General features: G+C 38.7%; 1 protein-coding gene across 3 annotated transcripts; it reads right to left on the bottom strand.

Annotated features, from left to right (window-relative positions):
* Window positions 1-270: 270 nt before the first annotated feature.
* SECISBP2 (SECIS binding protein 2) lies at window positions 271-26,756 on the bottom strand. 3 transcript variants are annotated; one of them, XM_048291444.1, is made up of 18 exons: window positions 26,683-26,756; window positions 25,450-25,547; window positions 23,365-23,557; window positions 21,228-21,357; window positions 20,655-20,809; window positions 19,454-19,541; window positions 16,133-16,266; window positions 15,446-15,604; window positions 12,663-12,764; window positions 11,242-11,361; window positions 9,949-10,081; window positions 7,243-7,412; window positions 6,342-6,480; window positions 5,762-5,891; window positions 3,986-4,206; window positions 3,108-3,262; window positions 2,467-2,665; window positions 271-1,683 (listed from the first exon to the last, which is right to left on the bottom strand). In XM_048291444.1, the coding sequence occupies exons 1-18, from the start codon at window positions 26,722-26,724 to the stop codon at window positions 1,574-1,576; spliced, it is 2,478 nt and encodes an 825-aa protein (XP_048147401.1). In that variant the 5' UTR covers window positions 26,725-26,756; the 3' UTR covers window positions 271-1,573. The 3 variants fall into 3 exon arrangements, with proteins under 3 accessions (XP_048147401.1, XP_048147400.1, XP_048147399.1); XM_048291443.1 differs by having other exon boundaries at window positions 21,228-21,354; window positions 25,402-25,547; XM_048291442.1 differs by having other exon boundaries at window positions 25,402-25,547.

Genomic DNA, 26,756 nt, shown 5'->3' on the forward strand with positions numbered 1-26,756 from the left:
AGAATTTTATATGTGTATCTGAATGGCACAGGTCCAAATGAATAAATCACAACTTACCTTTGGATCAAGGGCGTATGCTGGCCAAAAGCATGTTTTGTCACTGGGACCTTTCACCCCCAATTTCCATTTAAGATTAGAAGGAACTAATACAAAAAGATCATCATCATAACTAGTGACCAACTGTGCATTTCAGCATAAGGCCGGCTCCCCTTCTCAATGTTCTTTCCCAAAACTGACATTTCAAGTATCACTAAATTCCCACAAGACAAGTTTACTTAAATCACAACCATTCTTTATAGAATCAATATATTGTAACAGATTTTATACAATTCATATTCTACAAAAGTGTTTGCATTTCAAAATTATTTAAAGTTTTTAAAATCACTTCTATCATCACAAGGCAGCTATTTTCCAAAGTATTGCACTACAAATGTTCAGTATGGTGAAGCGCTTGCAGACATACCTCAGAGGTGCTGAGCAGCACCTGGCACCTGTATCACCTTTTAGAAAAGCTGAAACAAGTTACATGTGCATCCCTCCAGTTACCTTCTTTAGGCTTGTCCTCAAAAACCAGTACTGATACAGGCCATTCCCACTAAGGTGCTCCACCACTACTATAAGCACATTTTGGTTTTAGCATTTTATTTCCTCTAGGATACAAACTTCATTTCTTGTAAGATATAAATCTTTTCTCTTTAGATACAAACTGAGATTGCTCAAAAACTCCTAGATGTACATACCAACACAACCCCAAACTGAAGGAATGAGGAGTCTCAGCACGGAGAAGGTACAGATAGCAGGCTGGCACATTTGCTGTCCTGCAATATCCTCTAACTTCAAAGCAGGATGTACGATAAACTACTCTAAGTAGCAAAAGAAACATGAAATTTATAAAAAGTCTAAACAGAGCACATTCAGTTCAGGAATTTCAGACCCTTGTAGTCTGTGCTATCTCCTTCACACCTGATGTATGATCCCCAAAGAACAACACAGAAGAGCTAACTAGGAACTTTGTCATCATGGCCTTCCTTAATTAGTTTAAATCAAGCTACCTGCTCCAAATTAATTTCTTGCTGACTAGAATAAAGTGACACTGATAGCAGCCTGCCCTTCTGAGCAGGCTTATTTATAAGAAAAAACTAAGAACAAACCCACAATCAAACAACAGCTGAAGTTTTTTATACTGGAGTTGCAGATTAAGGGCAACTCTCCTTTAGCCCCTTCTGGCTCGAGGAATCTCTTCCCAAAGAAAATTATTTTTCTATCAGATTCTTTTGGTATATTCTATCCCAAGACATCAATGCTAGTCCATAAAAGCATTAAAGTTCAAGCCAATTCAAATGGTTTGGGGCTATGACAATTTGGTAGTGTCATCTGCTATAGTAATCAAACACACAGAACATAAAAATTAACCAGTGCCTCACATGCTCCAGTGTATATTTTGCTTAAAGGGATTCTGAACAGTTTACTTAGCTAACTTCAGGTATTTCTTTAGATTATGTTATTTTTCTACCTTTTTCCTAGGGATCTTACAGAAAAAAAAAAAAAAAGCCCAATAGAGCTGGATCTGGATTTACTGATGGTCTTCCAAATTCAGTATCGCCATGTCAGCAGTTGCACTCTTTTCCAATTCCAGTGCATATGGGTTATATTCTTCCTCAAGTTTTCTCTTCCAGACTTTAACTAGGGAATATTGAAAAACAAACAAACAAACAAACAAGAAAACAAAGAAAAAACGAAAATCAACATATTACCATATAATACTTGAGGTAAAACTTAAAATGAAAAGCCAAACCTGATTGTTTACTTCCCCTTCAAAGTAAGTGCCGAGATAAGCTGACACACAGGCACATTGGCATTTACATTACGCAGCATCAGATGACACACAAAAGAATAGCTTAGGAGTGATGGGGTCTACTGACGTCCTTGTGTCCAACACCCTACACAAGCAAGGCTAACTCTGAAGGTGGTTCCAGCTTTAAAAAAACCTGTAAGTTTTCAAGATTTTCAAAGAAGTTTTGAGTAGTATCTGCAATACATTGTATTGTCTGTTGACTTAAAAACAGACCTGGAGGAAAATGTTTCTAGGAGCGAGTGCTTGTGGACAGGAAGATGGATCACAAAGAGGCTTCATTACAAAAGCCAAGTCTACCACAGTCACAAAGTATGGACATCTACAATTAATCTTAAGAGGATTTTTTAAACAAACAGAAATGTAATTAGGAGCTCTGTTAAACTCTCTTCAGCAAAGCAATGAGTACTGCTCACCACTGGTGAATTTCAGAAAGGAACTTTCTTGAACACTTTCTCAGCAAAACCTGACCTCCAATTTATAAAAAAAACCCCAAGAATTTCCCCCTTCCTTACTAATGACTAGTGCAGGTATCATTTGTTTCATTGAAAATCACAGAATTGATGAGCACTATGTATGAAAATGGAACAAAAAACAAGTCAGTAAATACTTACTGTAATTCGGAACATCCTCATCTGAGTCCCTGGAAGATGTTTTACAAGTTTCTAACAAGCCACTTTTTTCAGATTCATGTAAGATGCTGGGTTGGGTTTCTCCTAGTCCTGCTTTAGCTTCTTCCTCTAAAGCTGCTATCATATCTTTGTAGGCCTTCCTGGCCTCTGTTGTCAGCTGTACCATTCTATGAAAATGGTCCTACGGCAATATAAAATATTAGAGTTTAAATCATACAGCAAGTTTTAATGTCTCCTTGAAAATCTAATGAATATTCCTTATTCAGAATGTGTAGGTTCATATATAAAAGTTGAGCAGCTTAGTATGCATGAAGACATGAAGAACACAGCATTTATTAGCATTTATAAAAACACTTGTTCTCTTGAAAAAAAAACCTGAGGGAGATAAAGATGAAGAGGATGTCAGGAAGAGACAGCAAAAGTAATTTTTTTAAAACAGTGCTGCCTGTTTTTTTCTAAAATCCGTTTTTCATATAAGCTATGTGTATGACCTGTGATGAACAGTCTAAGTCTGCAAAAGCAAAACGAACAAAAAACCCTTCAAATATCTCAGTATTTTTATCTCCTCTTCCAGGTAAAAAATGAAGCTGAACAAAAACATGAAGTGACTTATTTCAGCTTACCTGAGCCCCATCATAACTGAAAATTCCCACCACACTCACAGGCACTGCTTTGTTCACACAGCGGCCCAGGGCCTTACGATTAAGGGCAAAAACAAATGGGATATTCTGCTCACAGGCACAGTCGATAATGTTGTGTAGAGTCTCGTCCAGCCCACCTGGAGCAGACAATACGATCAGGCTGACTGGAGCTAAAGAACCATACTGTTAAAACATGGCAAAATCCCAAAATTATGGGTGCTTTCTGAAACTACATTTTATAGGAAAAAAACCAGGGATCACAACAGTAGCACTGAATATCCATTTTTAAAGGAGACCCTGACATTTTTTTTCTTAATTCTTAGTTAGCATTAATTTTAGACTACTACTATTCCATGTTTTACTATATACGTAGTACAGTCTAATCTAGTATCAAAAAAGACCCAGCTGCTAAGGAATTATTTAAATGACAATAATTACAATAATGACAATAAATTAATGCAAATAATGACAACTTTTAGGAAACTATGACTAGTGACTTATTGTCACTCCATGTCCTAAAAGAGACTGATACAGTGGGACTCCTTGTGATAGCAGAGCTGGCATCAGCAGCCTTTGGATTGTCTCAGTGCAATTTTTTGTAGGGCAGCACTGCAAATCAGTGACTAAAGAGACCCTAATCTCAGGTAACTTCCCCCACCCCAAGACCCAAGATAGTCTTGACTCAGCTCACAGTTAGCTGCACAGCAGTAAACAATCTGAACACAGAAGGCAACTTTATATGGCTGGATTTCAGAGGATACTCATATAAATTCCTCCAACAATAATATTGCTGTCAGTATATTGAACCTTTTCCATTTCTTTTATTGAACTGGTATTTTTTTTGTTAAGAACTTATTTACCCTTTGACTGAATCTTTTCACAGTTAGGAGAGATGATGACACACTTCAGTTTTTTCAGCTTCAGATGTTTCAGAACTTCTCTAAGACCCATAACAAGCCTGCGTTTTATCTTGGCCTTTACTGGGTCTTTCTGATACAAGCGATCTTGGAAACGAACCAGTTCTTTTAAGAGATCTGTCACACAACTGTCAACTTCTTTACTAAGGACCTGGCTGCAGTAACTGGAAGAAAGGAGCAATCAAATGTTAAATTGACTAAAATTACAAATACGTAACATTTAAATGAGTAAAACATTAAATATACATTTTAAATTCTATTCTATGTCTTTGTACTTTTTTCTGTTTCCAATCCAAACACACTTGTTATATAAAAATTTACTTGGGATGTTTTTTCAGTGTCTGAGACCTTAAGAGGAGGAAGTTTTGTCCCTTGTGTTACCTGGCTCCTCAATCAAACTATATTAAAAATACATATATACAATAAACCTATTTATATATATACATATATACACACATATATATATATTTTATCCCAATAGATAAGTATGTGTGTATCTTTTTCTACTGAAGCATTTTTCTGAGGGCATTTATTTTGATGTATATAAATCCAAGTACAGCAACCAAAGTACAAAATTATCACTTATTTCTGTAAGTTCAAGGCTGTGTGTAACAAACATGGAAAACAGGATCAGATTCCTCCTCCATATGTTCATGTCTGTCATCCTATTTCATTTATCTGACTATGGCTTTGTGTTGTTCGTAAGGAAAGGATATAAAACGATGCACTTCATCCTTCTAGTACTCTCTGGGAAGATCAGAGTTACAAATTATTTCAGCCCACCCCACATTTTACACAAAGAATTTTTCAGTGAGGAAGGGTATCAAAGAGAAAAACTAAAGATATATCAACTGCACTGTTAACAGAAGGATGCCAATTGGCAAATTCACGTAAGATAATGACAAGAGATCACAACATCTATCCTGGATCTTAGAGATACAATTATTTCCAAATTTTCTTCAGGTTACAAGAGTATTTACTTAATATTTCCTACTGATTTCACTAAGTCTTGAAGACAGATCTACTGAAACACTAAAAAACCTAACCTAAAAAAAATAATCTAAGCTTTGCTGAACGCTCTACATCCTGTAATAAGTAAGACTGAGTTAAAAAATTAAAACACTGCTTTCCTCAAGAAACTGCTTTAAGCTGTCATGAGTGGATCTCTGACCTCTTCATATATAGTAATGACTACTTCTTCTTTATAAAGAAATGTGTATACACATCACCTTAAATGTTTAATTGAAACTGCACATAATAATTGATAAATATCCCCTTTATTTCTTTGCCCAGCCCCAACATGAAAATGTCATCTGGTTTCTTTCCATCTTTGCCATTTGGTTTGGCAGTAGAAAAGCAAACTACAACTAAAAATATTATTATGAAATAAAGTAGCACACCTTATTTAAGCTGTTACCGCATTATTTAAAATAAAGTACCTATTATTTTAATAGCAGCTTCTTTTCCTCCCTTACCCTCTAATGAGTTTGACTGCTTTTTCCTTCAACAAACATGCATTTTCAAGTGAGAATCACAAAACACACAAAGTTTCTAACTCCTTTGTGTGTCGGCTTACAGAAAGACTGAAAGAAAATAATTTAGAGTCTTCAGTCTAAACTCCAGTTAGTTTTGCAGAGAATGCAACTGAATTACCTTGTTCGAAAAATGCCGTATTGGTGGCATTGTGCAAAATGAGACATCAATACAATCAATACTTACTCTCTAAAATTCCTGCTGTGGATTTTTGGAAGAGTGGTAGTTAGCTGCTTTGAAGTCACAGAACCTTCTTCAGATTCCTTGATCCCTGTGTTCTCTGGAAACCCTTCAGCAACGTGTGTTACTGGAACAGCTATCATGGAAATCAAGGTATTTCAATGAAAAAACAGACCAAAAACCATTGTGAGAAGATTAAGCTGTCAAGCATGGAAGAGTCACAATTTTCGTATTGCAACAGTCTGCGGTAGTAGGGAAACAGGTCTAACTTTTTTTTTATCTCATAGGGTTTTTTTCTCATCTCAAACCTCATTAATTGCCAGAGGTGTGTGGGAACTGTCATTACAACATACCATAAAACCAACAGGCATAGAAGTGTGGAACAGTAATCAGAATCCCTATTACTCAACTGCACTGACTTGCAGCTTTGGCCCACTTTACAGGCAAGATAAGCCTGAGATGATTCTCAGAAAATTCTGAGGTCACAGCTTTCATTTGGCAGTATTTAGTACCTATTTTCTAAAGTACTAAATGTGCTCAAATTTTCAGCTACATACTGTATATTACAGCTTCTCTCGAAAGATACCTGCGCGACTATCCTGTAGAAGTGTTTCGTCTTCAGTAACATTTCCAGCTGTCTGACAAATGTTATCTTCATCTTTTGGTGCTGCTTTCTGTTCTAACAGGTGTTGTTGTTTTCTTTGTTCTCTTTCTTTCAGAATAATCTAAAAATACAGATCAAAATCAAATCAATTTGATGTCATACAGATAACAAAGCATTACTCTTACCACATATGTACATACAGACCATTCATAAAGAGGTTCAGCACTAGCATCTGAAGTTTACAACCTTTTCTATTTGCACATAAAAAGAAGGAAAGATAATTCCTAAATTTACATAGAAAAGGACTTTTACCTTGATTACCAGGGCATGGGTGGAGAAAATATTTACTAGGGATAAACTACAAGGGCAAAACTACAGTTAAAAAAATCCTCTGTATAGAAGACATGACAGGAAGCAACATGAATGGGCAAAGAGGGAAGATACAACAGAAATCACCAGTTGGACCTAACACCTGTTGCTGCAGAATCAGCTGGAGTTCTGGCTTGGAAGAGCACAGAAACATTAAATACTACCTCTGTTTGATCCATTCCCCCCACTCCTGCAAATAAAGTCATCTTTGCCAAGGCAAGTAATGTTTCTTTGCATGTCCCCCTGTACCACTGATGTGTGGACACTTTTGTAGTGGCACTTTTTCAGCTATCAATTGATTCAAGGAAGAAAGTATATTTTTGAGGAATTTGTATATGCCATTTAGCAAGACTACCCTCTTCTACCCATCCCGTCTTTGAAACCAAGCAAAGCTAAAATTTAATTCAGACCAGTGGACACTGAGTTGCAAATCTCCATATGAGGGGGCTTAACAGACTCACAGAAAATAGATTACCCTATGGTTTTACTATTAAGGTAAAAAATACCCGAGGACCTTTTTAAGAGGTGTTGGTCTCTTTGCTTTAGGTACTTCTCTCTGTTTCCCTTTCTTTACCAAAGGAGCACTGGAATCCAAGGGATTATGAGGCATCTTTCCTTGGTTTAAACGGTGACTTCTTGTGGCTGTAGCAGGGTCTTTAGAAAGCAATGGTATGGCACCGCCAACTGAGATTTAAGAAGAAGTCTGCATCAGACAACTATGATACACCTAAATATACCGATGAAATACCTAGTGAATACCTAAACTAGAATCCAATTTCAAGTTTAAGACTGGTATACATATATTAAATTTGTGTTGTGTTACTATTAAGAATATTTACAGGCAATCCTGTGTCATTAAACACTGTTATTTTAAAAAGACTCACAAAAGACTGCTGCGTCCTCTACTTCTATTATACCCCTGGAATCACAAGCAGATTTTTTGTGTCTCAAAAGCAGAATTTCACCAAACACTGCAGTCCAAGATACCTTCAACACCATGCCATGCTGGCTTGGTAAACTTTCAGGAATTTCTGTGTTTCATGGTGGTGGCATTTCTTCCTCCACAGATTCTGTACTGTGTTAAGATAAATACTGAGTAGCAGTATTACAGATTTTAGATTTACTTGCTGTAAATAAACTTGAGCACTGACGCCCACCTTTTGTTACACCTTAGTGAAGCTGGATGAAATTCATTTGCAAATTGGTAATGAGTAATGCAAAGCTACAGCTAGGTCTCTTTTGCTTAACCTGAAAAGCTCGCTGAAGATGTCTACTTTACTTGCATTTTTTCAGGGGGTTTAGAGCACAGAAGCTTTAAATGAGTGGACAAATTATTAAACCTGGATCTTCCACACCATGACCTCATAGCAAAAAACTACTCTCCCTCACTATCAGTAGGAACTGCTGCATCCTGTAGAGCACTTTGTCAAACTTCAGTTACCTGCAATATAAAGCAGTTCACATTAGCAAGTCAATAGAGAGGATGACTAAGTATCAGTGGAACCAGCTTGACACCTCTGTGACTCAGGCAACCTCTCTCCCCTAAATACACTCAAATATTCCGGCAGGCTTGTCTTAAGCCATCTTCATTTACTGCTTCCACAGTATTTATATGCAGATCCTCCCACACCACATGCAGTACTCTTACTATAAACAGTTTACGTCACAAAACTGCTACACCTAATGTTTCTTTTTTGGCTCTGTGTATCAAAGGCAAACTGACAACACACTGCCAAGAACATTATGCAGCACACGTGGCTACAAAAACTGAAGCTGGATTTGAAGCAATAAATAAGCATACACCCTGCAGACACAAATTTCCTTCATGTGTACATCACCATTTCAAGTTCACAGTTTTCATGCTCCTAAACTTGATGACTTTACCAGTATTATTTATCATGTGAAGTAGTAAGTGGAATAAAAACAACTGTCTGTGGTCACACTCCTTTCTGTTCTTGTTCACTGTCCTCTTCTGGTAACAGAGGCCAGCACAATGCCACTTCACAACCTACAGTTGTACTTTGGCACACACCAATTTAATGGGTACACTGAACATCAAAAACTTACAAAGCTAAGGTAACATATGTCTTTATGCTTCCAGGATACAAACATGCCATATCAATTGCTCTTCTGCAGCAGATTCAGGCACAGGAAACTTAGGATTAGAAAGAGGTATTTTTACCCACACCTTTGTGGCCCATCACCTACTCATCAATACGTGTACTGTGTAATTTTGTAGAAACAAAACTGGTTATTAGTGCCTCTGCAGCATTAAGTCTGATTGACTCAAATGAAAAAAAGAGAGATCAAATGAAAAAAAAAGTATTTTAAAAAAGCATCTTACAGTTTCTCTCAGCTTAGTGAAGGAAAAATCTCATCGGTGCTTGGTAATCTTGAGCTTCATATTTAAAATCTCAGCTATCACATTAATTATTGTGAGATGAAACCTCTTGTGATTAGATCTCTGTCTGAAATAATTTCTAAAAAAAAATCTTTGCTGAAATAAGAGAAATTTTACCATCATTGAATGCTAGCAAATATCACAGTTCCTTCTGCAAAATATACTACACTAGCATAATCAAGATTAAACTTTGACCTATAATGAGAAAGGCACTGAGCTATTTTTTTCTGCATCCTGGTTATACATCCAAAAGGACTGAAAGATGCTCTCCATTAACAAAACCTAGCGTTTTGTTAACATCAATTATTTCACAATTAAGAGGTATGTCAGAACTCATCCCTTGGCTTAGGCTGCCTGACTCTCATGTAACTCTGTGCTTAAAAAGGAGCGTTTTCAATCAAGTCACAGCTCTATGATTTTCAGCATCAGAAGAGATTAAGAAAGCCTTTTTTACTGTGTAGCCCCTGCCTGCCTCTTCAGATCAGAACAATAACACACATACTTAAGGCAGAGCAAAAACCTCCACAAACATTGGTATTTCTGTCAAAGCAACATTTCAATCATGCCTCATATTTATACAAGGCACTCTTTTACAAATCAGTGTCCTTAAGATATTTCTTTCCACAAGTCTTCCATCAAACAATTCAGACTGCCATGCTTTTTAAATTTTTCAAGAACCTTCACTTTCTCCTGTATCTGGTGAACTGTGCTCTTGCCTGCATAGAGATCATCACAGCTCAGAAATCCGACTACATTTAATGTCTGAATACTTAAAAATAGCTTAAGGTGAAAGAAAAGAAACTTCATAGTAACCAATACCTGAAAATACCACAGGTTTAGGAGACTGTTTTGACTTCTCTGTTTGCTGCTTCTGCTCCAAGACTGCAAGCATGCCACCCAAATCCAACTGCACAGGAATTTGACTCTTCTTACCACTGCTCCTGGATGTTTCCTGAACAGTTCAGAACCAATTAGTAATGCCCTCCACTTCAGAACGTAAAGACTGTTATTTTTTATGGTGTAATACATCTTTTAACATCTTTATCCACAATACTTCTGATCTTTAATGTCACTCGATGATCTTCAAATAAACATCAACTTTAATGTCAAAAATATAAAAATATCAGGAACAGTTCAGGTAACTTTTTAAAAAGCTACTGCAACAAAGCATAAAAATATAAAGTCTTCAATAAAGGAAGGCTTTTATGTCAGGGTCCCACTTTGGTCAGACTGCCATCTATTTTTGAATGAGATAAAAGGCTTATCAGAATTTAAAGTTTTATTAGAAGTATAAAAAAACTACGGTGATTCTTCCAGGGTATGTGACTGCAAGGCACATAAATCATTATCTCCAATGTCTCACTAAAAAGAGAGGTCATCATCTTGCACCATCTCCTCATAAGCACTCATCTTTCTCTCTGCTTTGAAGAGAAGGCAAAAGCCATGATCCATATTTAATGAGGCAGAATATGAATAGACTATAAATGAATAGTGTGGCTAAGACTATTAACAGACAAACTACCACAGCAAAACATGCTAAGGAAATGACTGCCAGATTTTGCACTTCCAGAAGTCTTATCTGGGAGAATCAATTCATTGTAATTTCTCTTACAACAGGGTTACAGAACATGACCTCCTCAGTCTTCAAATAGAATCCCACTTTGCATCAGAGCTGTGCCAGAACCTACTTACCAACACGAAACTACCTCCTGACCTCGCTCTGTATTCCTCCTCCTTGCCCCAAGATAAAGGGATCTCCTTACCTCCTTGTTCTGTTAGAACCACTTTTAGGAGGTTCCCAGCTCCTTATGACAAACAGTTTGGACTGGATGTATGCCATGACCAAGTAAAACAGGTGAAAGAAAAATTCCTGGTTATCTGAAATCCACAGATATTAATGAAAAGTTTGTGGTTTTCCCTAAACGCTGCATCATATCCTGGGGGCTAGCAATTACTACTACTGATTGCTTCTAATCAAGAGGACCATATCCCTTATCTCAAAGTATAAATACAGAATCCAAGATGAGAATGGACTTAGTTTTATATTTAAATAGGCTCACTGCCTTTGTCATTCTGAGTTGTGAATTTCTCTTCAAACACGAATTCATTTACCTGAGTTTTCTTTCTTTCTGATACAGAAGATGAAACTTGTTTCCCTGACAGTCCATCCACCCTGGGAGTTTCATCCAGAGAGGGAGACCAACTATCACAAGGTTCTTCGGAGAGATGGATCTTTGAATTTTAAAGATGAAAGGTGACAGGAAGGAAGAAAAAATATTTCAAAACAGACACACGGAAAAGGGTGAAGATGCTATTAAATTCAAACTGAGTGCACCTTCAGCAAGTCTGTGAATGACACCAAGCCAAGAAGTACACTTTAGGAAAGGGATGCCATTCAGAATGATGGATGGCATTCCTGACAGGTTTGAGGGGTGTGCCTGTGTGAAACTCATTAAGTTCAGCAAGGCCAAGTGCAAGGTGATGCACTTGGGTCAGGGCAACTCCCAGTATGAGCACAGGCTGGGGGATGAACAGATGGAGAGCAGCTCTGCTGAGAAGGATCTGGGGTGCTGGCAAGTGAGAGGCTGGACATGACCCAGCCATGGGCACTCACAGCCCAGAGACTCAAACGTGTCCTGGGCTGTGTATAAAGAAGCGTGGCCCACCAATTGAGAGGAGTGATTCTCTACCTCTACTCTGCTCTTGTGTGTCCCTACCTGGAAATATATGGACATGCTACAGCAGGTCCAGAGGAGGGCCAGAGAAATGGTCAGAGGGCTGGAACACCTCTCTTATGATAAAATATGGAGACTTGGGGTTGTTCAGCCTGGAAAACAGAAGGCTCTGGGAAGACCCGATGTGGCCTTCTAGAAGAGCGACCATTTATTGGCTGCCATACTATTTAATCACATTCATGGGGTTTTTTTTTCAGATTTGGAAGAAAAAACTAGCAAGGCAGCTTCATTTTCAAATACTTGTTACAGGCATATGAATAGCCTAATAATCACATGTCTCTACAGTTTATGTAAGCTTTGAGGGGTTATATCCCACTTACGTCTACAAAGGTAAGGGGTTGCTTTCATCTGAGTTGCATGTCTGTAGAGCACCTTTTGTTATAATAAATCTTTTTTAAGCAATTGCTGTGCCTTTTGCTACTCGCTCTTCCTTGTCAAAGCTATTTATTGCCTCAAACAAAGCAAACAATGATTTTGTTTTCTTGTGTTTTGGGATTTTTTTAAACCACTAAAATTCACAGGGAAATAAAACCAAGTACCAAAATTTTTAGCAGCAAAACGAATTTCAAAGCAACTGAAATCTGGAATGTTACCATTATTATTTATGCTACTTGCTTTGACAAAACAATCATATGTCCAATCATTGTGATTTATGCTTAGGATTCATTCGCATATTGAATGCATTTCTAAATTAATTCTTAGGATTTATTTCAGTCATGTAAAAAAACCCCCAAAAAACACAAACAACTTGGATTCGTAACTGACATTTGACTCACACAGTGTCGCAGGATTACTTACTTCAGACTGCTTTCTGACTGCAGAAGTAAACGACGGTTTCTGAGGTCCTACTCTGTTTCTCCTCTCAGAAGCAGCTGCCAGATGAGGAAACTCCTCAACATCCTAAACAAATAAACCAGATGATTTCATAAGAACAATCCGTATTTTCAAAACTGTTTTTCCTACACTCCCAACGATTTTCTCCCTGCTTATCAAACATTCATCATAATTTGTTTCACTGTACAAAAATCCAGAAGCCAAGGGTAGTGCCACCAGCTATGACAAATATTACAATGGTTAAGTCTTCTATGCAGCAGCTTATTCAGGGCTGAAACAGCTTGTAACAGAGGTGCTTCCAACAGCAGCTGGTTATGGCTGTCAGCTGATAGAAATAATTAGAGGTAAACAACTCCTAAAGGAGTGTTTTTCAAATAATTTAAAAGCCTTGCAAACAACTTCCCTCTTCTTCCAGTACAGTCTCCAGCTGTGCAACTCTGCCTTAATTACGTGAGTGGTGAAGAACAAAACAGGCAGTATGTACTAGAGTACAGAAATAAACACAGGAATTACTCAAATTATTATGGCTTACATACAAAAGTAAGTTTTATTAGCAGAAGATACATATGCAGAATCTGGATTAATCAAGTGCAGACAGGCTGAAGTCTGCTCTATTCTGGTCACCCTATATCCACTGTCTCCATCATAACGATCCCAATCCACCAACTAGGTTTTTGTTTCTCTTCCCACTTCCTGAGAGGCCTTTTTAGCTGTGATACAGTACTACTGAACACACCAAGACTTTTTCCAGCCTGAAAGGCTTCATTTAAACACCCCAAGCTAGGGAGCTGTAGCACAAGGACTGACAGACTTTAACCAATGAAATAATTTTAAAGAAGCTCACAAATAAGCCAAAAAGCAACTGCAAGGAAGTGAAAAAGTATTTCACAAATACACTCTCTTCAGCTTAGTGACATCTTCAACCAGAAGAGTCAAGTAAGTCTGTCTGATTGCTTCTGAAATGCAAAGAGATTTCTGGCATTTGAAACATCCAGTAGAAAACCAAATAATTAAAATGTAGCACTCAGTGTGATGTTACACCTCCCTGTATTTGCTCGTAAGTTATCATCTGTAAGAACATCAAAAATTAGGAGAAAGGTCAAATAATTTCCTTCTTATTTTCTTAACATTGTCATATTCCCATTTAGCCATCTCTTTTGCATACTTAGAGTCCTAATTTTGTTCAGTCTTGCCTCCCACAGAAATTGCTTCATACCTTTGATTATTTTTGGGGCCTTTTGTCTATCTTTTTTAGTTCAAATATGTATGTTTTTTAAGGAATGGGGGGAATGTAAGAAAATAAAATCCACACTACATTTATATCAGATATGCCCTGAAATTCTGTACTGTCATAATCCATTTTCCTTTTTATTTTCCTAGTAATTCCCAGCACCATTTGCATGTCTGACCAGTACTACTAGCACTCACCTGATTATCAATAGCAGCCTCAATATTTAACTGAAGAAAAACATCTAGGTAAGGACCTACCAATGCATATGAAAATACAGGCTTGGCTTTCTCCAGATGTATCCACTTATACTTATTAGCAGTGCCTATAAATGTCTGACCTGTATAAAACTAGTGAGCAATCAAATACATGGCTCTGTTGAGCTGCTGCACATAAGCAGAACCTTCTGAAGCCTCCTGGGTGCCCAGAAGCTCCACGTGTATCATCTCTTCATGTTTATTATTTCAAGAGCATCATACAAGCATCTCACCCATTTTTCAAGCTGATGAGGACACAAGCATTCCCAGCAAACCAAGAGGGTCACAAAGCTTTCCCCCACTGCCACAAGAGCTGCTGCATCCACATCATGGATTTCAGTGCAATGTGTGTGTCTTGTTCCATGATTCTAGGCAATTTTTTCCCGATTTTGACTTCAATAGTTGCATTACCATTCTGCTTATTTTCCATGGCTTCTGCCATTCTCTTGCAGTCTAGACAATGTCCATTCATAGGTCAGGCACCATGTGGTAGCATATAGCAAAAATGGGGATACTCTTCTGAAGAAAAAAACCAGCAGATCTTTGATTTTACCCATAATTCTCTAACAAAGAGGTCTGTTAATACTAATTTCTTGTGCCATTCCTGGACAAGGAACCACACAATGAAACCATGTAGACACAAGTTCTGCTTCTTTATGCTGTCATTTCGGAGACTGAATATTATGTTCGCTAGATCAAACATGTAAATCAACACATGCATATGCTGTACAATATTGGGCCTTCAGTGAAGCACTGTCAAACCACAGACCAGAAAACAATCCTCTAACATGGGAGAGGCTCATGCCTTTGGAATACCGATACACAGAAGTATCAAAGTACTAATATGCCTGTAACAGCTACATGAATTTGGAAAGACACTGAAATTATAGCTAGAAATGTAAGCATTGTCAATTGTGTTACACAGAAATTGCTTCCATATGTGAGACAATTAGAATTGTAATACTGGTGCCACAATCTTTAAAACTGTGGCACACTGTAGCACCTAGTATATTCCGCAAGCAACAATTGCTACAGAGTATTTTTAATTTAGGAAATTGTGCTCAACAAATATGTGGTAATTTAAAAAGTACAACAGTTTCCTACCAGCAACCTCTGAAAACATCTCAATTGAAATAAAACTATACCAACATCGTCTACAAATAGGATTTGAACTTAAATTTCTACAAAGCTGTGCTGGCATTTGGTCTTCTAGTACACTCATAACACTTAAAAGAACAGCAACAAAAACTTCTTCAGTTTACCTCAATCTTTGGTGGCTCCTGTATTGTATTAGATTCACTTTGAGGTCCTTCTACATCAGTGGGTGACTTGGGTTTTTTCTTCTTTTTCTTCTTTTTTTTCTTCTTTTCTGACCCTTCTTCAGGCTCAGTTTCGCTCGCATTATTTTTTGTTTCTGACTGCTGAAAAAGACCACGAGGCATGACCTTTAAAAACTAATCTTTTTCAGTATCACCTACCAAAATATATGCAAGTGACTAGCCTTACACTACTAAAGGGTATCTTAATCAAACCAGGCTGGGACATTAAGTGGACAAGGAAAATTCAATATCTCTTAGAAATTCATAGCTACAGGAAGAATTCTTCAGTTGCAGCATACTGCATTGTTTTCAGAATATATTGGGACTACTGGGATTTAATTAGGAAATATTCAGCCAAGTAAAGCAAGAGTTTCCATGTTTCATGTCTCATTCTGAGGGTCAGGAATTTGAGAAAAATCCAGCCTCAGAGCTGAAAGTTCTTATTCCTGGAGTAGCACTGTCTTTTTGATACCCTGTGATTCTTTTCCACTACAAGAAAAATTCTAGTAAGAACAAGCTGACTTTACATTATCTCTTAAAAGAAGTGGATACTGTACAGAGCCCAGGGAAAAAATGCCAGCAAAGAGACACAAACACAGTGACAGAAATTAGGTGAGAGCAGAGAAGTACCTTTGGTTCACTCTCCTGCTTCCCTTTGCCTCTGGAAAGACCTTCAGATATTGGTGATGAAACAATTTTCTTTGGGGGCTGCGAAAGTACCACGGCCCAAGACACACGTGGCTGAGCAGAGCCATCTGCAGGTGCTTCGGGAAATGACATTGGGAAAAAAGGAAACACAAAGACGTCTCAAAAACATGCCTCAAATACTCAAAAGGAAAAGCATTGGTAATTAATTAATCAAGGCCTAGCAAGTAAAGCAGAGCCATATTCTTTCTGAAGAAGGACTGGAATAAAACACACATTTCATTTCTCCAGCAAGCCTCCTGAATTGTAACTACTCCGTATACTGTCCCACACTACACATAAACACAATTAAACAGTATTTTGAGATCTGTACTGTATCACCCTAACTCCATACTCCCATGATCCTCTCCAAAATACTGAAACTTCTGCTATGTTTATATACAAAATTCCCTTAATATTTCTCCTAACAGTCATGCAGCTTTCATGCACAAGGCCACATCAGTACTTTTTATTTCCTAAAACCTTCCCTGTGCTACAGACACATGTACCAGCTGAAATACTTCTCAATGTGCCTCAGTGTACAAGAACGTCACCTAGTACCATTGAGGTGTATCAGTGTTTAGAAAGACATAATTAATTTTGTAAATATTCCTAACGCAAAGCAAACATAGAACACAATCTAGATTTTTCTTAAGAAAAAACTTCCCTTGAACAATAAAATAGCGTAATGGTTTTAGATGGCAAAGTTTCGGTAGCAGGGGGAGTCTGCATTAGCTGCTGTGAGGAGATGGACATGGCCAGCCCCAGCCAGCTCCAACACAGACCCATTGCTAGCCCCAGCTGGGCCCATCAGCCACGCTGGTGGTGCTTGTGTTTAGACAGAATGAGGTACAGGAGTTGGAAGGCCAATGGTAAGAAAAACCCTGAATGCAGCAGCCCAGCAGACACCAAGGTCAGTGAAGAAGGAGGGGGAGGAGGTGCTCAGGCACCAGAGCAGAGGTTCTCCTGCAGCCCCTGTGAAGACCATGCGGAGGCAACTGTGCCCCTGCAACCCTGCAGAGAAAGAAGTGGCAGAGTGGCCTTTCTCTGTGTCACTCAGGGCACGAAGGAGATATTAGGAAGAAGAGAGGGTGGGAGGAAAGTGGGTTTAGTTCTGTTTTTGCTTCTCACCATCAGACCCTATTTTTAACTGTCAATAAATTAATCTTCACCAAGTTGAGTCTGTTTTGCCTGACAAGCAAGCAATCTCCCTGTCCTTATTTCTGTTCACAAGCTTCTTTATCTTATTTCCTCCTCCTGTCCTGCTGAGGAGGGAGAGCCAGAGAACAGCTGGGTGGGAGTCTGACTGCTGCCACAGTCAACCCACCAGAAACTGTTATTTGTTTCTCAGGGACAAGAATTTATAATAGTATTTAACTAAAAAAACACCATTACCAGACTTCAAACCACTTCAAACTTCAAAACACCAAACCATGACTTCAAAATTTCTGGAATAACTTTATCTTTAGAAGGTCCTTCAAGGCATTTCGGCAGATTCTCCTGTCCTTTCTGAATCCTTACTGAAGTTACTGGGAAGATAAGGACCAAACTGTTCAGACTGGTGCATATCTGTGTATGCACAGAAATCCAGTGAGAGGCACTTAGTTCAATCTTAACGTATATGATGCCTCCAAGACAGAGTCCTGATGAACAGAACTGTTTTCACATGAAACTAGCCACGTGATAGCTTGTGGCAGTTAAAAAAAAAGGTCTTCATTCCCACAGTCAGACAACAGGTAAACAAAAAAAACCCCAAAGCCCCTCTTCCCCACCCAAACTCCCAAAACAAACACAAAAAAAGGGAGGTGCTTTGGCATTACAGTTCTCTTAAAAGAAATAAAATATGACACAAAAGAAGTTTTAGGTACATACTAAACTCTAGAGTGCCAACTATTCAAAACAAATCTGCATATAAAGACTGACCAAATATACGTCTCTCATTTATTCATGGTAAACATCTGGTATGACTCAATAGACTTCCAATAACCAATACATGTTCCTTTCCTCACCTGAAATAACATGAGAGGCAACTACAGGAATATGCTCCCTTGAGCATCAATGACATGACAAAATGGGACTCAATATTGGAGCCAGTTTTCTTTACTTTCTCCTGTGATCAGTATTGGGGCCAGTCCTGTGTATCAATGACCAGGACAAGAGGAGCAAGTGCACCCGTAGCAAATTCATAGGTGACACCACACTGGGCAGGAGCGTTTTATGTTGGAGGGTAGGAAGGCTCTGCAGAGGGATCCGGGCAAGGCTGGATTGATGGGCGGAAGTCAACTGCATGAGGTTCAGCAAGGTGAAATGATAGGTTCTGTCCTTCAGCCACAACAATCTCATGCAGTGCTACAGACTTAGGGAAGAGCAGCAGGAAAACTGCCCAGTGGAAAAGAACCTGGGGATGCTGGTGAACAGCAGCTGAACTGAGCCAGAGTGCGCCCAGGTAGCCAAGAAGGCCAATGGTATCCTGACCTGTATCAGCAACAGTGGGGTCAGCAGGGCCAGGGCAGAGATTGTCCCTCTGTACTTGGCAATGGTGAGGCCACTCCTCGAATCCTGTGTCCAGTTCTAGGCCCCTCACTACAGGAAAGACACTGTGGTGCTGGAGTGTGTCCAGAGAAGGGCAATGGAGCTGGGGAAGGGTCTGGAACACAAGCCCTGTGAGGAGCAGCTGAGCGAGCTGGGATTGCTTAGCCTGGAGAAAAGGAGGCTCAGGGGAGACCTCATCACTCTCCACAACCACCTGAAAGAAGGGTCTAGACAGGTGGGGGTCAGTCTCTTCTCCCAGGCAGCAACAGACAGGACAAGGGGAAATGCCCTCAAGTTCCACCAAGGCAGTTTTGGACTGGACATTAGGAAAAATTTCTTCAGCAAAAGGGTTATCAAGCACTAGAAAGGGCGGCCTAGAGTAGTAGTTGAGTCACCATTCCTGGAGGTATTTAAAACGTGTGGAGGCTTGGCACTTAAGGACATGGTTTAGTTGTGGACTTGGCAGTGTTAGGGTTATGGTCCAATAATTCTTCAATTCTACAATCCCAGCTGATGACATATATGAGCCAGAATGAGTGATAAGTGGTCATTTCACCGGAAAGAAAGTGATACAGCATTATTTTTTTCAGGGTTTTTTCTTTTATAATGAGCTTGCTCCTAAATCCTTTTTTTACTTTACACATCAACAGCTCCTCAGAACACTTTAGTTTTCCAAACTGATGAGACACAAGCAGTTAAAAATGCAAGCAAATCATTTTTCTTTGGAGAACTTACCTCTATCATCAAATGAAGAGGGAATTAAACTGGCTCTTGCTTCATCTGAAGCTTGTGGTGAAGCTTTGCTTATTGCAGAAGTATCTTCCTGCAAAACAGATGATCAGGTATCATAAAAGGATTAGAATCACTGACCGAAACAGAGCTAAACACAAAAAACCACCATAAACCAAAAAATCCTCAACCCATCTACAGATAAAGGCATAGGGACCCTTTTAGCCTTTTTATTGCTTGTCTTAGCAGAACCATTATTTCAGACCTACAGTAATACAAAATTTGAGCAGGTGTCTCTTCACTGGTGTACAAGCAAGATTATGCCTTATATTTTAAAAAAGCATCAAAACAAGGATCTAACAATAGACAAGAAAATATTTTGATGTTTCATGTATGCTAAAAACAAATTCCATCATCAAACTCAAACAAGTAATGAAAAATGAAACTCAAGAGTTAGCAGAAAGGTCTTTTTTCATTACAGACAGTCTTCCACTCAGAAGCATCAGAAATATTATTCTGTCTGGATCCTTCAGAATTATTAATCATTAATCACTACTGAAAACTTTGATTCAATATACAGGACATACTGCTGAACACTTCAGTGTTTTATTTACTAACAAACAGGGAACCAAGGAAATAAAGAATAACGCTCAACAATTTTTTTCTCCTTCTGGAATTCAGTTTCTTATTTTAACATTTAGCATAAAGCAATTAAGTACAACACCACACTTTGTTTTTTTTTTAATGTGTTGAAACTATTGAATAAGTGACTACTTACTATTATTTCCAGGTGAAAAAGAAAACAGTAAGCTGCTAAGAAAGTACAGGAACATATGTGGTCTCTATAGGCAATACAGACCACATCAGTACATATCTATGTTCTAGTGGAACCTGGCTTTCCTCTATCTATGGCCAGCACAGACAAGGAAAGAACAGTAAGAAAGGGTAAGAGACAGCAAGCACTGACAACACTGCCTAGAAGAGCCCTGAAACCTCTAGCTCTGAACCTCCTTGCTTGCAAGGTACTTACATAGGTCGTAAACTGCCATACTGAATGCAAAATACTTGCATTCAGAAATGCCTGTACTTTTGACAAGTTTTATTCCTAGGAGTTCTGCAACACGGGTTAGCACAGGCTAACCTCAGTGTTCAGCAGAAGAGACATGTGAGGTTGACTAAGGACAGTGTTACTTTCCACCAAACTTACTGGTGTACTTTTATGGCGTACATTCAGTATCTCACTGCTTCCCAAACTCTGTGACTTGTGGAAATCCAGAATGCTAGCTTCAAATGTGGGTACAGGACGAGACTCTGGTTTTGGAGTTTCAGTTGACTTCTTGTTTGTAGTTTTATTGAACCTGTCTAAATAAAGCACGTAAAGTCTAAGAAATTAAATTTGCTTGTGATTATTTCTAGGTACGTTTTATGGTACACTAGTTTACATAACTACAGTAATCATCACTGAGGACTGTTGCTATGCACAGCTCATATTAAATAAAAAAACCTAGCAATTATAATCAACATGCATACACAACACTGACTCAACAAGCAACTATAAATTTCAGATGCTTGTTTTAGAAATTTTTTGTATCAGTCGATGTGAATTTGTTCAATCAGGAAAAGACAGGTCACCATTCCCTCTCAAAAGAGTCACACAGAACAAGTATCTTTTTCCTTAACTGTTCTATACTTAGAAACATAGTCACAAACTACAGTGTATTGCACAGACAACCATTCTACATCTATTCCATGTACTTATAACCAAACAACATGTTTGTACCTGGCTTCACAGAATCTCTGCTGCATGTAGATGTCTGGAATGAAGTCCTGTTCACAATTCTGACCGAAGATTCACCTCCATCATGCCTTTTCTTGTCCAGTTTTTTCTCCCCTTCTTTTGATCTCCTCTGCTGCAAGTATTTGCAACATATTTAGTTGGTTTTACTTAAATTTTGTAAAGCCAGCAAGTTTGCCATGAGTTACAGTTAACCACCTCTGCATCTGGAGTTTGACCATCAAGTTAATACAACACAAATAGTTAGTATACCATAACCACAAGTAACCAATAAAACTACGAACAGCCATTTAGAGATGTGCCATTTAATTTCATCTACCTTGTTACCTGTGCCATTTTTAGCATATATTATAGCTCAAATAAGATGGATATATACATATGCTTCTAGACAACTGCACTTTTAAGATCTCATTCATCAGAGCATTTCCAATAATTTGAAATTGTTTGGTATTATCATCCAGTCTGATTTTCTAAAACAAAATTTCTTTTAGAGCAGAGCCAAAATCTTAAAAGCATGTAATCTTTTAACTAAATCACACATCAAGTACAAAACTGTGTAAGACAATGTCACAACATCCAAAAAACTTGGAGCAAAGAAGTTAGAGAAGACACACCTACATGATCCCTGTAAAGAACACACATTCACACATACTGACTGCACAGCTGTGGAAATCTTATGATTCTTCCACGAAACAAGGTTTGGCAGAGCTGGACTTAGGGATCAGTGAGCTAGGAATAAGCGCCAGGTTTGCATCTATGCAAACTATACTATACCAACATAAACGAATGGCTTAACTCTGATTATAGGATGTTGGACTAAATTCGAAGTACATTTGGCAGCAAAATTGTTTACTTAGGTGGCAGGACAAGGCACTATTTGATCTCCAAAGGTAAATTGTTGAAGCGTTAGGAGACATAATCAAATTAATGCAAAGCTACAAAGATGAATCACTTCTCTGAAGTTCACAAAAAAACACGCCAGGGAAAAATGACAAAAAACCTGTAAAACAGTACAAAGCTCAGACCAAGCCCCTACAAAGATCACAGAACTCCCCCCAGACGCTTAACTAAGTTTCTTCATATTACATCACCTGTGCTAATGCTGAGCTCATCCTCTCCCCAGACAGATTCAGTGCTTAATCCTCCTCTCAGCAAGAAAACGAGTAATTTTAGGTGTCTAGACTTTGTTATGTTATGTCTAGTAATGCATGCTTACGACCTAGTCTTACAACTCCTCTACAGAAGCTTGACCACAGTGAAATTACCAAGTCTCTGCCTAGATAGTGAGGTCCACCAGAAGGATGTGACTGCAGAACAGATTAGATGCAACTACTGGAAACAACAACACTAAACACAACAAATTTAAGAGGCACAATGTCTAACCATGGAGGGAAATTAGTTTGTAATACATTAGGGTTTTTTCCTTTTTATATTTTGAAAGGTTTGTCTATTTTTTTTTTGAAAATATTTTGCAAGTTTCAGGAAATTTATCTCCGAACAGACACACACACAAATGACTGAAGGTGTTTACTGAACATCTGTTTTACTTTTGACTGAAAAAGAGTACATTTCTAACATGAACCTTTCCTCCCTCTCCACGGCAACACAAGTTCCTCCATTCTTGTGGATTGTCTTCAACCTGTAGCCAGTCTTGGAAATCCTTCAACAACAGAAGTGGTCTTATCACTTACCAGTCAAACAGATGATTACACAGGTCTCTCTTAAGTAAGGTTCATGGAAGCTGCCACTGGGCTTAAAGAAAGCCCTTTTCCCTTCCCCCCATGCCCAAAGAGTGAGGAAAGAAAGCACAGCTCACAAATGAATGGCCTTTCCCCCCTGACCCCCCACCTTAGATGCTGCTTTCTGAGGAAAAAAAAAATATTTCCCCTCATGTTCCAAAAATGCTGCTTGAAAAACTGTATTAATTTGAAGCGTAGAATTACATGAACTTTTTAGTATTCTGAAGTTGGGCACACTATACTACTATCCTCTTTAAATACCATTCATGACCTCTACAAGAAAGAATGATGATTCACTTTAAAAGTATGAACCAAACATTTACAAAGACTGATTTAAAGTAAGAATTTAATATTAATTTTTAAAAAAACACAGATTTGCTCACCTTTGAAAGGCTCTTACTTTCTTGTCTGACCAGACATGTTTGCTCAGCAGATTCGCTGACTATTCCTGAACCATTATAGTGTGTTGAGTTGTTAGACTGATATTGTGAGCCAGCTCCTGGATACACATTTGCAACAACATCAGGTGAGTAAGAGCAGCTGGAGTATTCACGGAAGGCAGGATCTCCCAGAACACTAAGTGATGGATATTGAGAAAGAAATGAAAGTCATCCTGGGGCAAGTCTACTTGTTGCCTAGACAAACATATTCCTTGTCTAAAGAATTCGTTTGACAAGAAAGCTCTATTTCAAAAGAAAACTATTCCATGTTATTTCAGTTAAGTATTTACTCACTGCTACAGACTTCTTCAAAAACAATTAATTTTGGTTTGGGAGAACGTGTAATTAAGTAAATATCTTAAAACACAGATGTTATCCATTTCCAGGTGTCAAAACTAGTCTGCTTTGCAGTTATAGTTCTCATGCCTGTTTAAGGTTACCAAGATTCTTCATGCTTATTTTCAGTAAGCTTTTTCTTGTGAAACAAACTAAAAGCACAGCGTAAGGACATGACATGCATCGCATATTTGACTGCAAAAAAGCAAACATTAAAACCTGTCTTAAAATGACAGTAACAAAGTAGGAGTATAACAATCTATGGAGTGTGAAACATGTATGAAATACAATGTAGAATTACAAAATAATAATAATTAACTGACCTCCATGTAACCATCACAATTTATGAATACACAACATGTCTGGGGCACGCCTCTTTCCTTCAAATGTATGCTCAAAAATTCCCTTTCAATTTCCTTCTACACTTTGTCCAGAAAATATATATTTAGAGAGTCTAGATTTCATTAGGGAGAATAGAAATTTCTCAGCTTCAAGAAGTTACACTCAGGTTTTAAAGCTGTTCACCACGAAGCTGCCAACCTCAGAATTTTGTGTGGATAATGACACAGAAAGTTTCCCATCAGTACAAAAGACTTCAGATAACACACTTCATACTGCCCGTTGCAATTCTGATAGAATGTAGTCAAAACGATGCTTATAATCAGTTTACACACGAAGTAGAAATATACCAAATGAGACTCAAAAATATAACTATGTCTCACAACAAGGCAAAACACTCATTAGGAGACTACTGTTGTCTGTGTTGGGGTTTTTTTCATAGTAATTGATTTAATGCTAATGCTGTGGCCTTTCTCTAACGCATAGAACAGGCCATACTCACCTCAACATTAAATTTCTAGTACAAATGAAAATAGGTTGAAAATACTGAGATTCCCTGCAGGATAAAAAGAAGGCCTACAATGATTTTGTTCACTAATGTTCTGAATTTTTAAGGAAACACCAACAACTTTGCAGTAATTGTATAATTAATCCAATGCTTAGGGTCCTGAGAAGCAATGAGAGAATTATGTAACATCATCAGATTCTTACAAGACTCAGTTACTTCCTATCCTATTATACAGGCTTTCTTCTAGTTTGCTCTGGGTTAAAAAAATACTTTTGTAAGTCTACCACGAATACTGTTCTTGGGCTCTAATAGAAAAACACCAAAACTTTCAGAAACCTGTAGCATTTTCAGTAAAACTGCCTTTCTGAGGATGCACAGGTTGTGGAGAGGAGATCCAGGAGAGGCCCCATATATCATATATTTACAGGATGAGAAACCTTCTTGAAGAATCTTTTTGCTCGTGTACAACTACATCTACCTCAGCCCGGTCATAACACAACTTTTATCCAAGGACTGGATTCAGCTCCTTCCAAAACACACAAAAACCAGACCAATCATTACAGACCACCAAATCCACATTAATGCTCTGAAACAGTACAGGCCCTTGTGAGCAAAAGACAAGGTACCCGGTATATGCCCAGAGAACATAAATGTAAAAAACTAAATCATGAAGATAATGCAGAAGCATTTCTACAGTTGGACTAATAATGTACTGAACCTCGCTTCGTAAGACTACTCACTGTTCAAAACCAGAAGGTTAAATCCCCCAAGAAATAAGATTCAGAAAATATACATACTTATCCAAAGATGGTTCCTGAACAAATCGGTAGCATGTAGTTAAATACCTAGGAAAGACACATGCTTCTGAGGGTTCTGACCATGCCACAGTTACCGCCGCGTGTTTTGGAACAAATGGTTTGACCTCTGCTGACAACTTGATGCCCTGAGAAACAAAACGTTTTTTGGCTACATGCATTTGGAGATTAATGTTATTAAGTGAAAAATACTCAGACTTGTGAGCTTAACTGTCATTGGAAAGTGTTAGTTTGCTCTCTTCTAATAAAACATGCAAAACAATAAAGCTCACCAAAAGGAAATGGAGAAATAAGATGAAAACAAAACCAAGGAACTCAAAAAAATATGTGACTGCTCTGGAAAGTTATTAAATAGCCTCATTTATCATGAAACACTCACAAAGGTAAGCTATATAAAGGACAAAGGCTTGCTTAAAACAAGATGCAGTAAATGCAAATATACAAATTCTTACTTCGCATTTGAACAGTACAAGCTAAAACTCAAAAATATACTAGCATTTCTGTTAACCAAACTCTGAAAGTATGTAACAATAATGTCTTTGTGCACATCTGTATTTTAAGGCAGTCCGCCTGAAATGGAACACTTCATTTAATAGCCTTGTTGCTTCTAGCACAACACAAATTTATTAAGACAAGTTTTCCATTTGTTCTGAATTACCATCGACTTAAACTGGATATGTATATATTGAATGAAATGAGACTCGAACTATTTACCGCCAGGTCATCAAAACACGCAGGAAGCAACTGTGACCGTAGGTTGATCACTAACATCCCCGAACCAGGTAATAGGTCCACTACTGCAACTGGTTAGAATCTGGGCACCCAGCCTTAGAATGCCTGGGATGTCTACCTGTCCTTCCAGGAGACCCTCCACTCTAAATGAAGAGATGTTTCCACACTTGAGCTCACTGGCAGAAATGTCTAGAGTTCCCCACCCCAAGTGGTAGAAAGCGCCTCGCTCTGCTCCAACCTGAGCGACCCCTCCCCCCCCGGTTTTGACCTTCCAGAAGGACTCCTCTCCCTGTCCTGAACCAAAGGCTGACCCAAGGCGCAGTGGGAGCTACCCTGCCCGGGGAAGTGTATGGGCAGCCGGCGCGCTCGGCCCGGGCTAGTGAGCGGCCCCCGGGGCGGGGAGCGGCAGCTCGGCGCGAGCCGAGGAGATCCACCCGCATCTCCCGCCCCAGGCGGCTCCCGGCGAGCGACTCCGCGCCGAGAAGAGCCGGGAAGAGGGCAGGGGACTGCGGGTGGTGCTGCCGCCCTTACCTCGCCGCCGCGGCCCGAGCGCGGCCGCCTCTCGGCCGACATGGCGCGGGGGGCGCGGCCCCGCTCCCGCCGCC

This window comes from Corvus hawaiiensis, chromosome Z (genome assembly GCF_020740725.1).
Source record: "Corvus hawaiiensis isolate bCorHaw1 chromosome Z, bCorHaw1.pri.cur, whole genome shotgun sequence".
NCBI lineage: Eukaryota > Metazoa > Chordata > Aves > Passeriformes > Corvidae > Corvus > Corvus hawaiiensis.

What these genes read in the sequence shown, in the direction of transcription:
- SECISBP2 (XM_048291442.1), bottom strand. Translation starts at nt 26,724, where the DNA reads ATGTCGGCCGAGAGGCGGCCGCGCTCGGGCCGCGGCGGCGAG. An exon ending in TGAAAAGATTCAGTCAAAGG is followed by an intron (nt 3,263 to 3,985) that starts GTAAATAAGTTC and finishes TGTCTGCTCCAG; the next exon opens with GTGGGCTGGACGAGACTCTA. An exon ending in TCAGTTATGATGGGGCTCAG is followed by an intron (nt 2,666 to 3,107) that starts GTAAGCTGAAAT and finishes ATATTGCCGTAG; the next exon opens with GACCATTTTCATAGAATGGT.